The sequence below is a fragment of the Moschus berezovskii genome, chromosome 19 (genome assembly GCF_049115385.1).
Source record: "Moschus berezovskii isolate FMDL1 chromosome 19, NW_MosBer_1.0, whole genome shotgun sequence".
In the NCBI taxonomy this organism is placed as follows: domain Eukaryota; kingdom Metazoa; phylum Chordata; class Mammalia; order Artiodactyla; family Moschidae; genus Moschus; species Moschus berezovskii.
The window spans coordinates 71,840,520-71,856,972 of NC_142478.1; the positions used below are offsets into that span (position 1 = coordinate 71,840,520).

Genomic DNA, 16,453 nt, shown 5'->3' on the forward strand with positions numbered 1-16,453 from the left:
TCCCCCATCTGCATAGCACAGGGATCAGCTGACGGGGAGACAGAATTCCTCCCTCCCATCCCTCAAGGGGAAGGCAGAGGTTAATTAACCCCTTTCTCCCCAACAAAGAGTAGGCCCTGTCCTTAGTGCTGAAGCATCGGCCGCAGCACTACCCCCCATCCCAAGGCACTTGATGGGAGTCAAATCCAAGACAAAGCCAAATATCACCAGCAGTGCAGGCCCCCCAAATACAAAGGCCCTCTTTTCTACCTGAATTGAGGCTTGTGGGGGTGAGCGGCTCTGGTACCCTGAAAGCTTCTCACCGCATCTTTGGGTGTGAGAAGAGAGCCCAGTCATGACACCCACTTGTCTCTTGTGGGTGTGGGGAGAGACAAGTTGAAGCCGAGGAGATGGAGACGGGAGAGGAAGAAAGGAGGACTTCCGAGTTGTGGGGAAGTGGCTGCTGTATCCATGGGCAGTAGAAGGATTCCCCTCCTCTACTGATGCCAGAGACTTCCCAAGTCTCTAGGGGTCTCAAGTTGCAGCCTGACCTAGAGCAAGGTCTGTTCTTTGCACCGATGGGAAACCGAGTGGGGGTGGGAAAGAACTTGTTCAAGGTCATTTGCCAGCAGTTGTGGAGCTGTCCTCAGTGTGCAGACCCTGGCTTGAGGGACTCCCAGCACACCTGTCACTTCTCCCAACCCCACGCCCTACTCACACCACCTCTCCTAACTTCATGCCCAGTTCCCTGCAGCACCCCCACTCTTGGTGCTTTGACCCTTGCACACCCTGCCTTTACAGGGGACCCCCTGCCCACTTCACTGAGGATCCTTCTTGCTGGGGCCGGTTTCAGGGTCTCCTGCCTCCTATCCCGAGGAGACCACTGCGCCCACCCCCAATCCGGGCTTCCCTTCTCTAGCCTCTGCAGTGTCTCCCACACCCCCAGTGCAGGGCAGCCTTGCCGCCCCTCCCCAACTCCACGTCCCCCTCCCCTATTTCGGGCCGGTAGCCGAGTTCTTGAGCCCTCTCCTGGTGGCCTCTCTAGCAGCCAGGGGAACAGTTACCTCCTTTCAGGAGTCTTCTGTCTACTCTCTGTAGCGCCCACCATGCCTCCATTCAGGACTAGTTTTCTTCCTCCCCTATTCCGGGCCGGCTGCAGACACTTCTACGCTCCCTCCTCTGAGGGTCTACCAGGAAAATCCTGAGCCCCCTATCACTCGGGGTCCTCATTCTACTGCTTCTTCCACCGCCCCATCCCGAGGGCATCCTGCCCCATTCCCGTCTGGTCTCCTTGCCCTCGCTCCCCCATTTCGGGCGCCTTCTCTCTTTCCGAGGATAGCAGTAGGGTCTCGCCACCCGCACCCGGTGGTCCCCGGCGGTCCACTCCGGGAGTCCTCTACCGCCTGACGCCCTCGGGTGGGTGGGGACGGGGGGCTCCTCTGACGGTGCGTTGTCGATTCCCCTTCACTCCTAGGTTCCCCTGCCCCGCCCCTCTCACTGCGGCGGAGCCGGCCGGCCCCGGGCTGCTGGGGGAGGAGGCGGAGAGGGCGGGGCCCTCCTCCCCCGCTCCGCCCCCCCCGAACTGCTGAGGGGCTGGACCCCGCCGGGCTGCTATAAAAGGGCCGGCCGGCCCGGAGGTGCCGCAGTGTCGCCCGCCTCTTCCCGGCCTCAGGGTTGCCTCTCCTCCGGTGGCCGCACCCGCTCCGGCCACGATGAGCTTCAGCGGCGCCGACGCGCTGCTGGGCGCCTTCGCGCCGCTTCACGGAGGTGGCAGCTTGCACTATGCACTGGCTCGCAAGGGCGGCGCGGGCGGAGCGCGCTCTGCAGCCGGCTCCTCCAGCGGATTCCACTCATGGGCGCGGACCTCCGTGAGCTCCGTGTCGGCCTCCCCGAGCCGCTTCCGAGGCGCCGGGACTGCCTCCAGCACCGACTCGCTAGACACCCTGAGCAACGGACCGGAAGGCTGCGTGGTGGTGGCGCGCAGCGAGAAGGAGCAGCTGCAGGCGCTGAACGACCGCTTCGCGGGCTACATCGACAAGGTGCGGCAGCTCGAGGCGCATAACCGCAGCCTGGAGGGCGAGGCGGTGGCGCTGCGGCAGCAGCAGGCGGGCCGCGCCGCCATGGGCGAGCTGTACGAGCGCGAGGTGCGCGAGATGCGCGGCGCGGTGCTGCGCTTGGGCGCGGCGCGCGGCCAGCTGCGCCTGGAGCAGGAGCACCTGCTGGAGGACATCGCGCACGTGCGCCAGCGCCTGGACGACGAGGCCCGGCAGCGCGAGGAGGCCGAGGCAGCGACGCGCGCACTGGCCCGCTTTGCGCAGGAGGCCGAGGCGGCGCGCGTCGAGCTGCAGAAGAAGGCGCAAGCCCTGCAGGAAGAGTGCGGCTACCTGCGGCGTCACCACCAGGAGGAGGTGGGCGAGCTGCTCGGCCAGATCCAGAGCAGCAGCGCTGCGCAGACTCAGGCCGAGGCGCGCGACGCCCTCAAGTGCGACGTGACGTCGGCCCTGCGCGAGATCCGCGCGCAGCTTGAAGGCCACACGGTGCAGAGCACGCTCCAGTCCGAGGAGTGGTTCCGAGGTTTGCAGGCGCGGGGGGCAGGGAGGAGGGGCGCCCCCTGGTGGTTGGACATCGAGAGGCAGGGTGATGTGACCTAGGGGGTCGGTGGAGGCGGCCTAGAGGGCTAGGCTGGATGGTGCGGTTGCTCAGGTTCCCCCAGCAAAGGTGCACGCCCCTTAGCTAAAAAACAGTTTTACTCTTGGTCTCTTGTGGGACACTCCCCACTTCTTCCTCCCGACTCTAGGTTCTCCTTTGGCCTTCTCCAGGGTCCTTGTATCTGTCCTTCAATTCTCGGTCCTCTCTGCTCCTTCTCCCAAGTCAGGGTAACGCCCCACTGTGAGTCCCCCTTCCAACAGGTTCCCTCTACCGCTCCAAAGTGGTGCCGGCTTCTCGTCGTTGGGGGCGGGGAGGTCCCTCAATGCCCTTCAAAGTAACATCCCTTCCCTGTCCAATGCTGCCCATCCCCCTCTTCTGCACACTGCAGGGGACCCCATTCTCCTGACACCTATCAGGCCCCTCCTCTACAGTCCGAGAGGGTGAGTCATTCTCACATTCTCTCTCCCCAGGAAGGCCATCATTACAACCAATTGGTGTGTAAGTCTGAAGTGGCCAGACTTGAATGTCCTCTCTCCCCTTCAGAAGAAAGCTGGGAGCCTCCCAAATCCATCTCCCTCCCCCACCCCCACGCCTCCCTGAGTCAGCTAGGGTGCAGCTGCTGCAGCTCTGAAGATGTGTCCGACACCTGCGGGGTGACTTTGACCCACACTCGCCCTCTGGTTTTCATTCCTTTTGGGGTTAGAAGGGGGATGGACCAACTAGGCTTCTTACCCTGGGGAGCTCCACGCTCCTTAAAACTTCTGCATTGTTCTTGGGAGAGGGCACAGAGGCTTCACTGATTTTCAGAGAAGCCTGTGACCCACAGTGGGTAAGAATCCTCACCCATCTGGATGGTCTAAGTCTCTGGAAGCACTAGGAGAGAAAACCAGAAAAGCTGGGGTTTGGGTGCATGGCTTTTCAGGTTCCTGCCTCTCCTCTGCGGTAGCAGAACCACCCCTCCCCCATCTCTGCAGCAGCAAGGCTCCTCCCAGAGCAAACCTCCCTGCCCTCTTGGACTTTGCCCTTCACTCCGGCAGACCATCCCAGGACATCTGGATCACGCTTCTTCCTCCCCAACTCCCAGGACTCAGGTCCTGAGTATCATTGTCTCAGGATTCAGGATGCTCACAGTCAGGAGGTTCACACTAGATCTCCAGACCCACTCTGGCCCCTGAAGCCTTCTGGGAACCTGCAGCCTGTTGCTCACAGGAGCCAGGGTGTGGCTGCCATGGGCACAGGGGCTTCTGCGCTAGAGAACGCTCAGCCAGGGGGAGAAAGGAACAGAGGAGCTGGCACACGGGCCCCAGACTCTGCAGGGATGTGGGCTCTGCTATGGCTACATAGTGGCTCCCAGAGCCCTAGTGCCTCTAAAGGTCATAGGCTCATTGATTTGTTCAACCCCAAGCTTGAGGTTAAGCTCCATGGGCCAGGTTTCATAACCCCCAGCACTGCCAGCCTTTGCTGGGGAGCTGAACCCGAAGGACCAGAAGAAACAGGGGCTTCTATTGCTGTGCAGGACCTGAGGCCTGGGTTTGGGGAGTCAGGGTGTGATCTTTGGAGCCAGATACACACTAGATTTGTACTGCTGCTCAAACTGGCTTACTGGCCTTGGGCAGTGTCATCTGCCTGTCACAAAGGATAGGATGAGTGAAGCATCCAAAATAGCACCTGGCACTCAGGAGGTCCTTAACCCGTGTATGGCCCCTTCCAAATCCAGTTGTGTCTAACCCTGTGCCTTGCCCCTCTCTCCCCCAGTGAGGCTAGACCGACTGTCAGAGGCAGCCAAGGTGAACACAGACGCCATGCGCTCAGCACAGGAGGAGATATCTGAGTACCGGCGCCAGCTGCAGGCCAGGACCACAGAGCTGGAGACACTCAAAAGCACCAAGGACTCACTGGAGAGGCAGCGCTCTGAGCTGGAGGACCGTCATCAGGCTGACATCGCATCCTACCAGGTAGGCAGGGATGGGGCAGAAAGCCAGACCACCTCACCTGGGTGGGTGACCCTGGACAAGTCACTGTCCCCCTCTGAATGGAAAGCATGGGCCTTAGAGTCAGACATGCCAGGGGTACCTGTATGTCTTTCTAGCTGTATGACCCTAAGAAAGTTATCTGCCTCTCTCTCTGACTCTGAATTCTCTCAACGCAATTAATAATAATAAAAAAAAAGGCTCCTTTGTAAAGCTATGAAGATTAAAGAGAGAGATGAACTTCTCATGAGATGAGTGAGAGACAGCAGAGTCTTGGTCATGGTGGGTGTTCAGTATACACTAAATAGGGCCTGAGTGAGAACAGCCTGGGAAGGCCTCAGCAGATACCTCCCACTAAAAACAATGATTGAAAGAAAGTATCTAAAATTTCTTTTAGAGAACTTATTATACAGCAGTATGTGGTTATTGTAGAAAAAGAGGTTGATTTTTAATCATCCATGAACGTTTAAGCAGTGACTCAGTGGGCTTGGGGTCGGGGAGAAGTTTCAGCTCGTGTTTAGCGTGCTTCTGTGTATTGTCTCCGTCATTAACAACAGTTGCCTCCCGAGCCTTTAATGTGCAGGTGCTTTGGAACACTGGGCAGACAATAGGGAGCCAAAGCAGACAAGTTCCCACTGAGCCCTTTCTAAGCTTAAGATCTCTAAAAATTCACCCATCATCCCACTGACCTGTGATAGCCATGGTTGGTGTCTGGCATGTTTCATTCCAGAACACTCCCCAGGCTGAGGTTATACACACAGGTCTAGGTCCATGAATGAGGTCCCGAAGCTTTCGCAAGGTGGGGGCTGTCCTGGACTGTGTTGGGTTTGCAGAGCCCGCTCCGGCCTTGCTGGTGCCGAGGGCCCTGTGGTGACTGATGGTGGCGCATCTGTGCCTTCTCCTCCCCAGGAGGCCATCCAGCAGCTGGATGCAGAGCTGAGGAACACCAAGTGGGAGATGGCAGCCCAGCTCCGAGAGTACCAGGACCTGCTCAATGTCAAGATGGCTCTGGATATTGAGATTGCTGCTTACAGGTGAGGGGGCTAGGGGCCTTTGGGTGGTGGGAGCCCTTGTGTGTTCTCAGAAGGAGAAGCCTTGGATTTTAAGCTCCACAGTGAGGTAGCCTGCTGTCTTAGAGACAAAAAAAAATTTTTTTTTCTTACTATCGCGAAAGGTATACAGCATAAAATTTACCATTTAGCCATTTTAAAGTATACGGTTCAGTGGCATTAAAACTATTTACATTGCTGTCCAGTCATTGCTATCATCTACCTCCAGAACACTTTTCGTCTTCCCACACTGAAATTCGGTGCTCATTAAACAATAACTTCCTGATCCCTTCCCCTCCTTTTCGAGTCTTGGCCACCACTGTTCGTCTTCTGAGAAGCAAGTATCTTGAGAGTGACTTAGAGGGTCTGACAGTGATTTAGAGGGTTAAAGCTCCCCACCCTCATCTCAGATTCAGCCAGCCAGAGGCCTGTCTTGGGAGAGAAAGGAGGGACTTGTCAAGGACCTTTACAACTCTACCTCTTAAAGAGATTCTTTTCATTCATTATTTCATTGAAACCACCCTCTGAGGTAGAAACTCTTCATGACCATGATTTTACCAATGAGGAGACTGAGGCTTGAAGAGTTTGAATGGCTTTGCTAATAAGGTCATACTTCTAGTGGGTAGGAAGGAGTAGAAACTCTGCCCCTACTCTATTCCTAAAATTCAAAGGATTAGAATATAACAACAGACCCTTGAAAGTCAAATGGGAAATTCTAGTACCTTTAAAGCCCAGGTTTATAAATGTAGAATTTCTTGCTCATACTCCCCATTTTCTCTTAAACAACATTTTGAGGGACAATACATGTAAATTTTGTTAATATAGGTGTTCTGTCTTGAGGGCCATTTTTCAGAGGAAAAAAAGTTTTATAAGTGGTAGCCTTAGCTGAATTAAAACAAGAGCAATGCCATTGGGGTACAGATTCTGGTAGTCCTTGGGATGATCTGCTAGTGACCTCCTCCAGTCTAAGTACACCATTCCCATCCCTTCTTCCACCAAACTATGTATCACTACACACAGGGGGTCTTCCGAGTAACTCAGGAAGCCCCCTACCTCAGTGGTTGACTTTTGAGTTAATAGTAACATGTTCCATTATCCATCCTGCAGAAAACTCCTGGAGGGTGAGGAGTGTCGGATTGGCTTTGGCCCGAGTCCTTTCCTCCTTCCAGAAGGACTCCCCAAGATCCCCTCCGTGTCCACTCACATCAAAGTCAAAAGTGAAGAGAAGATCAAGATGGTAGAAAAGTCAGAGAAGGAAACTGTGATTGTGGAGGAACAGACAGAGGAGGTCCAAGTGACTGAAGAAGTGACTGAAGAAGAAGAGAAAGAGGCCAAAGAGGAGGAAGGAGAAGAAGCAGTAAAGTCTCCCCCCGCAGAAGAGGCCGCATCCCCAGAGAAGGAGGAGGCCAAGTCCCCAGAGAAGGCCAAGTCCCCCGTGAAGGAAGAAGCCAAGTCCCCAGAGAAGGGAGAGGCCAAGTCCCCAGCTGAGGTGAAGTCCCCAGAGAAGGCCAAGTCCCCTGTGAAGGAAGAAGCCAAGTCCCCAGAGAAGGCCAAGTCCCCTGTGAAGGAAGAAGCCAAGTCCCCTGAGAAGGCCAAGTCCCCTGTGAAGGAAGAAGCCAAGTCCCCAGAGAAGGCTAAGTCCCCCGTGAAGGAAGAAGCCAAGTCCCCAGAGAAGGCTAAGTCCCCCGTGAAGGAAGAAGCCAAGTCCCCAGAGAAGGCCAAGTCCCCCGTGAAGGAAGAAGCCAAGTCCCCTGAGAAGGCCAAGTCCCCCATGAAGGAAGAAGCCAAGTCCCCTGAGAAGGCCAAGTCCCCTGTGGAGGTCAAATCCCCAGAGAAGGCCAAGTCCCCCGTGAAGGAAGAAGCCAAATCCCCAGAGAAGGCCAAGTCCCCCGTGAAGGAAGAAGCCAAATCCCCAGAGAAGGCCAAGTCCCCCATGAAGGAAGAAGCCAAATCCCCAGAGAAGGCCAAGTCCCCAGAGAAGGCCAAGTCCCCTGTGAAGGAAGAAGCCAAATCCCCAGAGAAGGAAGAGGCCAAGTCCCCAGCTGAGGTGAAGTCCCCAGAGAAGGCCAAGTCCCCTGTGAAGGAAGAAGCCAAGTCCCCAGAGAAGGCCAAGTCCCCCGTGAAGGAAGAAGCCAAGTCCCCTGTGGAGGCCAAATCCCCAGAGAAGGCCAAATCCCCAGAGAAGGCCAAGTCCCCTGTGAAGGAAGAAGCCAAGTCCCCAGAGAAGGCCAAGTCCCCCGTGAAGGAAGAAGCCAAGTCCCCTGAGAAGGCCAAGTCCCCTGTGGAGGCCAAATCCCCAGAGAAGGCCAAGTCCCCCGTGAAGGAAGAAGCCAAATCCCCAGAGAAGGCCAAGTCCCCCGTGAAGGAAGAAGCCAAATCCCCAGAGAAGGCCAAATCCCCAGAGAAGGCCAAGTCCCCCGTGAAGGAGGAGGCCAAGTCCCCAGAGAAGCCCAAAAGCCCTGACAAGGAGGAAGTCAAATCCCCAGAGAAGGCCAAGTCTCCTGTGAAGGATGAGGCCAAGGCTCCCGGGAAGGTGGTCCCAAAGAAGGAGGAGGCCAAGTCCCCTGTGAAGGAGGAAGAAAAACCCCAGGAGGTGAAAACCAAAGAGCCCCCAAAGAAGGCAGAGGAAGAGAAAGCTCCAACCACACCCAAAGCTGAGGAGAAGAAGGACAGCAAGAAAGACGAAGTGCCCAAGGAGGCTCCAAAGCCCGAGGAGAAGAAGGAGCCTGCTGTGGAAAAGCCCAAAGAACCCAAAGCTGAAGCCAAGAAGGAAGAGGCTGAAGATAAGAAAAAATCCACCACCCCAGAGAAGGAGGCTCCTGCCAAAGGGAAGGAAGAGGCCAAGCCTAAAGAGAAGACTGAGGTGGCCAAGAAGGAACCAGATGATGCCAAGGCTAAAGAACCCAGCAAAGCAGCAGCAAAGCCAAAGAAGGAAGAGACACCGGCAGCACCGGAGAAAAAAGATGCCAAGGAGGGGAAGGCCGCAGAAGCCAAGAAGCCTGAGGAGAAACCCAAAACAGAGGCCCAAGCCAAGGAAGCCGGCAAGGAGGCCTCCACACCCGGGAAAGCCAAGGCTGAGAAATCCTCCAGCACAGACCAGAAAGACAGCAGACCTGCAGAGAAGGCCGCAGAAGATAAGGCCACCAAGGGAGAGAAGTAAGGCAGGAAGAAGGGATCGTTCAGAGCAGCCAAAGAAACTCAGGGGGGTCTGGGAGCTCAAGGGTCAGTATCACAAATTTTCACTTTTTTCTCTCTTTTCTTGAAGAAACTCTGCTTAGACAACAGGCCCTCCTTCACCAAACAGGAATTTCTATTAGCAATACGTTAGCAAGAGAGGGTCCTCCCAACTCCCAGCCCCATGGCCCAAACCCTCCCTAGGCAGTGGGCGATTATGTTATGATAGCTTATGTAGCCGACTGTGATATGCCGAATGCCACATGCAAACACGTGACTACACAGACTGCCCCTCCTCTCCAAATAAGTGCATTTATTTCCTGTATGTGCAACTGACAGATGACCGCAATAATGAATGAGCAGTTAGAAACACATTATGCTTGAGATGTCTTAACCTATTCCTGAATGCCTTCTATTTTCCAAAGGGGTGGTCGAGTCCTTGCCTAAAGCTCTCTGTCCCGGAAGAGCTGCAGCAGGTGGGGCTGGGCACTGACCACTGTACCACGCCAGGGCGCACTTTTCCACCGGAGTCCACTTTCAATTGCTTCTGTGCAATAAAACCAAGTGCTTATAAAATAGAAATGTGACTGTTGTCATTTCTTCTTTTCCCCTGGACGGGCTGGGGGATGGACAAGGGAGGTCTTAATCTTACACTTGAGAATGCACGGGACTGGGAGGGAACAGAAAATCTTGTGCACGTCCGGGACTGGTTACGAGGCTGCTGTCAGGCTATTTCCTGGGCGCAAACCCAGGCACTGTGCTCACTAATTTGAAATCTTATAAACAGGTGGCCTGGTGTGTGGTTTCTCCACAAAGTCCATGTACCACCTGCAGAAGCATCTGGGCACCTTATAAACATGCAGACTCCTTCATTCCACCCTAGACCACTGGATTAGAATCTGAGGGGTTGGCCTGGGACACTGCAGGCTTCACCGACTCCCACTTGGTTCTAACACACACTGAAGTCTGGGGACAAGTGAGGTCCTGGGGACACAGAGCCATCTACTTAAGAGCTCTACACATGTCCTTGTTTTGTAAAGAGGGATGAGCTTTCTGAATGAGGGGCTGTACGTAGCTAATTCACCTGTACTGAAGACTATGGTCACCACTATTGGGAACAATTTGTTAACAGTTGCCTAATTGGACTCCAACATGCTTCTCTGGACATGCTTTTAAAACCTGCAGTGCTCATGTGGATTTCTGTGGGGTCTTTAGTGTAAAATCTTGACCTCATGACTTACTTCTAATAACTAGAATATGGCAAAGAGATGGGATGTCATTTCTGAGAGTAGATTACAAAAAGATTCTGCCTTCTGTTTTGCTTGTTCTCCACTGCTCTCTTACCTGGTCATTCTGCTGGAAGTCAGGTGCCATGTGGTAAGCTGCTCTGAGGATAAGGCTTCAAAAGGCCAAGAGTGGAAAGAGGCCTCGGGCCAACAGCCAGTGAAGAACAATGGTCCTCAGAACAAGAAGAAACTGAACCCTGCCAACATCCACACTGTCGAACATGGACAAAGATCCTCCCCTGCTGAGCCTTCAGATGAGACTACAGCCCCAGACAACACCCTGATTGTAGCTTTCTGAGAGGCCTTAAAGAAGAAGTGCCCAGCTAAATTGCACCTGGATGATAGATGTCTGCTGTTTTAAGCCACTAAATTTTGGAGCAATATGTTACATAGAGATAATATGGCTTTGACATCACAGGGAAACATGATACGTATTAGAGTTACAAGGGCTCTCATGAATCATTGTTTCAGCCAATGTCTACAGAAGACATGAAGGGACTTGTCCAGACTAGAATCCAGGTCATCAGTTTTGGTCACCACTTACTGGGCATCCGCAAGGACTGGGCTCTGGACTACACATTTTATGTCCACTGTCTAATAAAACAGCCCAATAGAGCAAGCGCTATTGAACTTGCCTTTCTCGGTCAAGGAATCTGAGGCTTAGAGAAGCAGACTTGTCCGAAGTCCAGAAACAGGAAGAGGTGGTGCACGGATTTAAATCTGGGCCTGTCTGACCACAGAACCCAGGCTCGTCCTCAGCAGTCCTGCCGCCATCCTCTCTGAGGACGGGTTATGTGGCCACCCCTAAACCAGGTGCTGGAGGTATTTACATGATCTCCTTCTCACGGTGGCCCCAAGTGGCACAGGCAGGGAAGAAGGATCTGACCAGGATACCCTCTCTCTTCTGCTGTTGGCCAGAGGCCTCTTTCCACTCTTGGCCTTTTGAAGGTTTATCCTCAGAGCAGCTTACCACATGGCAGCTGGCTTCCAGCAGAATGACCAGGTGAGAGAGCAGGGAGAATAAGCAAAACAGAAGCCAGAATCTTTTTTGTAATTTACTCTCAGAAATGACATGGACATGCTCCCAGTGCTGTAGGCAGGAGTCACCGGTCAGAAACCAACCAGACCTACTTTATCCATCTGCCAAACAAAATCATCCTCCCTCTGGGAGGATACCAAACCTTAGGAAAAACCAATAGAGTCAATTTGCTACGGAATTGCTTGTCAGACGTTAGAGGCCTGGGGGACATGGGTGGAATGTGGAAGGAGCTGACTGCTTTAGGATGATATGCCCTTCCTGCTGGCTAGCTGTTAGCTCTGCAGATACAGCTGGGTTGATGAAAAACATCCTTCAGTTTCCCCCAGGGAGACTGTTTCAGAAAGGAGAGGTTAGGTTCTGTCTGTAACGATAAACAACTACATCTCACTGGCTTAACACAAAAGAAAGCATCTTACTCACTCATGCTATGCACCCCTGGGTGGGCTGGCAGGGGTCTCTGTTCATGGTAGGTAGCTCGTGGACCCAGCTAACAGGGGATCCATCCAGACCCAGGCTTCCAAGTTCACTGAGGCAGGGGTGAGTGGATGTGGTAAACCAGGCACGGGCTCACTCTTCAAGCTTCTGTCCACAAGTGATATGGGTCTCATCTGGCAACACTATACGGGCTAAAGCAATCCACGTGCTTTTATCTAACATCAGAGTGGGTGGGAAGAGTCGTCCTACCAAGTGTGGAGGGAGGACACTGGGAATTCTTTTAGGGGGAAACAAACTAGTTTAAGCAGAATACTTGCTACTGATCTTTCATGATTCATATAACGTTAGCTTACATAACCAAGCAGTTCAAGAAGGCTGACTAGTTCCACATACAGCTAGACCCAAGGGGGATTCTCAAGCGATGTCCCCAGGATGCTGTTACTTGTCTGCGTCTCTCAGCTGTCTTCCTCTGTAGAGGCTTCATTCTTAGGCAGGACTTCTCCACGTGATCTCTAGAAGCTTCAGGCTTACATCCCATCTGCTTAGTAAACTCTGGAGGTCAGGGTTGGGGGTGGGAAAAACATTTTCAATACTCCAGGAAAAGTCCAGGGTTTGTTCTTATTAGGTCCCTCAAAATGAAACTTAAGAGTTTGGGAAGTGTGTTCTGAAAGGAAATTAGAGGACCGTTACCAGAAGAAACCTGGGTAGGGACGATGCCCCGGAGAAGGGAATGGCAACCCACTCCAGTCTTCTTGCCTGGGAAATCCCATGGAAGAGGAGGCTGGAGGGCTACAGCCCATGGGGTCGCAAAGAGTGGGACACGACTGAGTGACCGACTCTTCCACTTTTTCACTTCACCAGAAGGAAAAGGGGTGGATGTTGGGCAGCAACAATGATAAACATCCACAGTGGCTTGAGCGCTTGTAGCAGAAGATCCAAAAACAGCAGTAATAGCCAGTTGTCTGTGAGTGTGCAGAGAATCCTGAACTTTCTGGAACTAATGGTTGGAAAGGAACTTGAAAAAACTTTCCGCAAAGGCAACCTAATGAGATGTATCAAAAACCTTAAAAGGTCAGATACTATAACGAAAGTATGCCATTTTCAGGAATGTATCCTAAAGAAGCAGGTACAGAAATCCTAAAACTAAAAATACATTCACTTTATGTTTTAGAAAAATGAAAAATACTTTGAATATATAATAATAGGCTAAATAAATTACGTCTATGTTGGTAAATGTGTGGCAGCAAAAAAGAAAGTAAGTTTTCAATTTTAACAGTAATTTGTGTTGGGCTTCCCTGGTGGCTCTGTGGTAAAGAATCCGCCGGCCAGTGCAGGAGACAGGGGTTTGATCCCTGGTCCAGGACAGATCTCACACGCTGAGGAGTAACTAAGCCCACACACCTCAGTAGCCACAACTACTGAGGCTGCACTCTAGAACCCGGGAGCCACAACCACTGAAGCCTGTGCGCCCTAGAGCCGGTGCTACTCGACAAGAGAAGTCATCTCAGAAAGCGTGCAACTAGAGAGCAGTCCCTGCTCTGCGCAACTAGAGATAAGCCCGAGCAGCAGCGAAGACCCACGTAAACAAATAAAAATGTAAAAAGTAATTTATGTCAATGAGACCTAACAGGTTATCTATAGAACACTCCATGCAACAACAGCTGAATACACATTTCTTCTCCAGGGGAACATTCTCCAGGACAGACCATGTATCTTAGGCCATAAACAAGCCTCAATAAATTTAAAAGGATTGAAAATGGACAAAGTATGTTTCCAAACACAATGCAGTAAAATTAGCAATTAATAAGAGAAAGAAATTTGAGAAAGTCACAAATATGTGAAAATTAAATAAAACACTCCTAAAAAAGCCAAAAGATCAAAGAAAACCTGCCAGTGAAGTTAGAAAAAGCTCTGAGATGAATGAAAGTGAAGATAAAACATATGAAAACATATTGGACAGAGCTAAAGCAATGCTTAGAGTGAAACTTCATAGTTGTAAACGCCTCCATTTAAAGAGGAGAAAGATCTCAAGTCAATAATCTAATTTTCTACCTTAAGACAACAGAAAAAGAAGATCAAACTAAACCGAAGGCAGGATTTGAGTAGAAACGAATGAAACAGAGAACTGAAAAATAAGAAAAAAAATCAGTGAAGCCAAATATTTGTTCTCTGAAAGATCAACCATACTGACAAAACTGTAGCTAGACTGATGAAGAAAAAAAGAGAAAAGACTCAAATTATTAAAGGCAGTATTGAAAGACAGAACATTAACACTGACTTCACAACAAGGATTATTAGGGAATGCTGTGAGCAACTGTATGTCTACTCATTAGATAATTTAGAATAAATGAACAAATTCCTAAAAAAGACATAAACTACTGAAAACTGACTCAAGAGGAAACAGAAAATCTGCATAGACATGCCTTACAAGTAGAGTAAGTCATTAGGTAACTAATTACAAATTAGCACTTTGAAAGGGAGAAGGAAATGGCAACCCACTCCAGTATTCTTGCCTGGAGAATTCCGTGGACAGAGGAGGCTGGTGGGTGCCATCCATGGGGTCACACAGAGTCGGACATGCCTGAAGCGACTTAGCATGCATGCATGCATTGGAGAAGGAAATGGCAACCCATTCCAGTGTTCTTGCCTAGAGAATCCCAGGGACAGGGGAGCCTGGTGGGCTGCCGTCTATGGGCCTGCACAGAGTTGGACACGACTGAAGCGACTTAGCAGCAGCAGCAGCAGTACTTTGAAAACTACCCACAAGGAAAGGTTAAGGCTGATGGCTTCACTGATGAATTTACCAAACATTTAGAGAAGAATTAACACCAATCATTCTCACACTTCCAAAAAATGTGGAAAAGAGGAGGGAACACTTTCTAACTCATCTTTGGAGGTGTTAGCCTAATGCCAAAGTCAAAGAACCACAGCAAAACCACAAACTAATATCCCTTGCAAAATACAGATATAAAAATCCTCAGCAAATGCAAAAAAGGCAAATCCAATAACATATTTAAAAAGTTATACACAATGGTCAAGTGAGAAGGTTCCACATAAGAAAATCAATTAATATACCCCCTTAACAAAATGAAGGAAATGAAAAAAGAAAAAATAATCAAGATGCACATAGTATATTTGTGGGCAAAAATGGACCCAGCTGGTCAGTCTGACACCAAGCTATACCTCTTGACACCACACTATTCCTGGCGTACTTGTGCTGCTGAAACGAACAAATGAGCCAGCGAGAGTGCTGGCCTGAAGCTATTCTTGTGGAAAGGGAAGCCTTGGAGGCAGACAAACCTTGCTGGGCTTGCATCTTGGGTGGGCAGTTCAAGAACCCTGTGCGCAAAGGACAAGTCATTTAACCCTCTGAGCCCGTTTCCTCATTTGCAAACATGAAGGGAACATGTACCCTAGGCCACGTGTTGTAATTAAACAGGACAGTGACTGCAAAATCATGATTAGCACAGGGCCTGACCCAAAGTAGATGCCTGATACCCCTTTGATCTCAACAGGGAGGCTGCTGAATACCATGGAAAGGCCAGAGATGGGGCTCTGCAGACAGGGAGGAAAGCTCCTTTGGAAGCCTAGGCAGCTCTGCTTCACTCTATGGATAAGGCTTTCAGCTTTGTGAGCGGCAGGAATGCTCTTAAAACAAAAGGGGTCTTTGGAGTTTTGCTGAGAAAACAATTGGCAGGGGACAAGCTTGGAAAAAGGGACAGGAGACTAGGAGATATTGAGATAACAAGAATATGGATAGCAGTTTTAAAAAGGCAAGGACCCTGGGCCAAGTCTGAGGTGTAGGAAGATGACAGAAAGGGGCTGCTATATTGGATGTGGTCCAGCGAAGCTCAAGGCCAAGAAGGAAGCTTTGAGGTCGTCCCAAGCCAGGTCCCTTCCCCCTAATCTGCCCACTGGAGACACAAATGGCTCAAAGGTTCAGTAGCTCAAAGGGGCTGGATTGTCTTGGGCTTCTTGCTAGTTTTAAAACTCTACTTCTCAAGGCCAAAGGATTCTTCTGTTCAGTTTGCTCCTTTTGAAGAGGGGGAAACCTCTTCTAGAGGGTGACTGGCTCTGACATCTTCTGCCCAGGAAGCAGAGCCTCCTCACAGGCTGTCTCTGCAACCTTGTCCCAGCTCTCAAGAGCCGAGCTTGTGTGCTGAGTCAGTCTGGCCGCCTTCCAGCTGAGAACAGAGTGGAGGCTGCAATGCAGGGGCCATCAAAGGAACTATTTTTAGGCCCCATTTCAATCTTATTCAGCACAGGCGGTGAGACACAAGGCTTGAAAGTGGCCAGACCGAGGGGGATGCTGGCGGAGATCGTCTCAGGCAAGTAGGTCAGGGAAAAGACAAAGAAATCTCAGCACAGGAGAGAAAGAAGTGTGCAGAGGTTCACGCCGCTGTCCAAGAGGCAAGAGACACAAGAAGGGTGCTTCTTACAGGGAATCATCACCGCAGTACTGGAGGCATCGCAAGAAAAAATGCGGAAAGTTCAGTGACTTCAAAAAGAGACTGGGACAAAGTGCACCCGGGGGCTCGTTAAAAATACACTTCCCTGGCCCATCTTAGGTCGACCGAGCCCACACATTAGAGTGGGGCGTGGGAACGTGCTCCTCATCTGCTCCCAGGGTGGGTGATTCTCACACACAATGCAGTTCGAGGACCCGTGGGCTGGACGGCATCTACCTCTGGAATTTAAAAGGATGATCCAAGCCCCAGAGGAGCCTTCTCCTCTCTTCACTGGGCTCAGGCTTCTGTCAGTAAAGAGCAGGGCCCTGGGGAAGCCAAGAACCTCCTAGGTTCTGCCTCAGAAAATCCTTGTCACAGGAATGCTTAGAGATCAGCTGAGAAGACAGGAGGAAACAGCTCTTAT

General features: G+C 51.5%; 1 protein-coding gene across 1 annotated transcript; it reads left to right on the forward strand.

The window, feature by feature from the left end:
• Positions 1-1,648: 1,648 nt before the first annotated feature.
• Positions 1,649-9,265, forward strand: NEFH (neurofilament heavy chain). Its single transcript, XM_055405513.2, has 4 exons — positions 1,649-2,553; positions 4,384-4,583; positions 5,508-5,632; positions 6,755-9,265. Exons 1-4 carry the CDS (start codon positions 1,692-1,694, stop codon positions 8,805-8,807), a joined length of 3,240 nt encoding a protein of 1,079 aa, XP_055261488.2. The 5' UTR covers positions 1,649-1,691; the 3' UTR covers positions 8,808-9,265.
• The last annotated feature ends 7,188 nt before the right edge of the window (positions 9,266-16,453 follow it).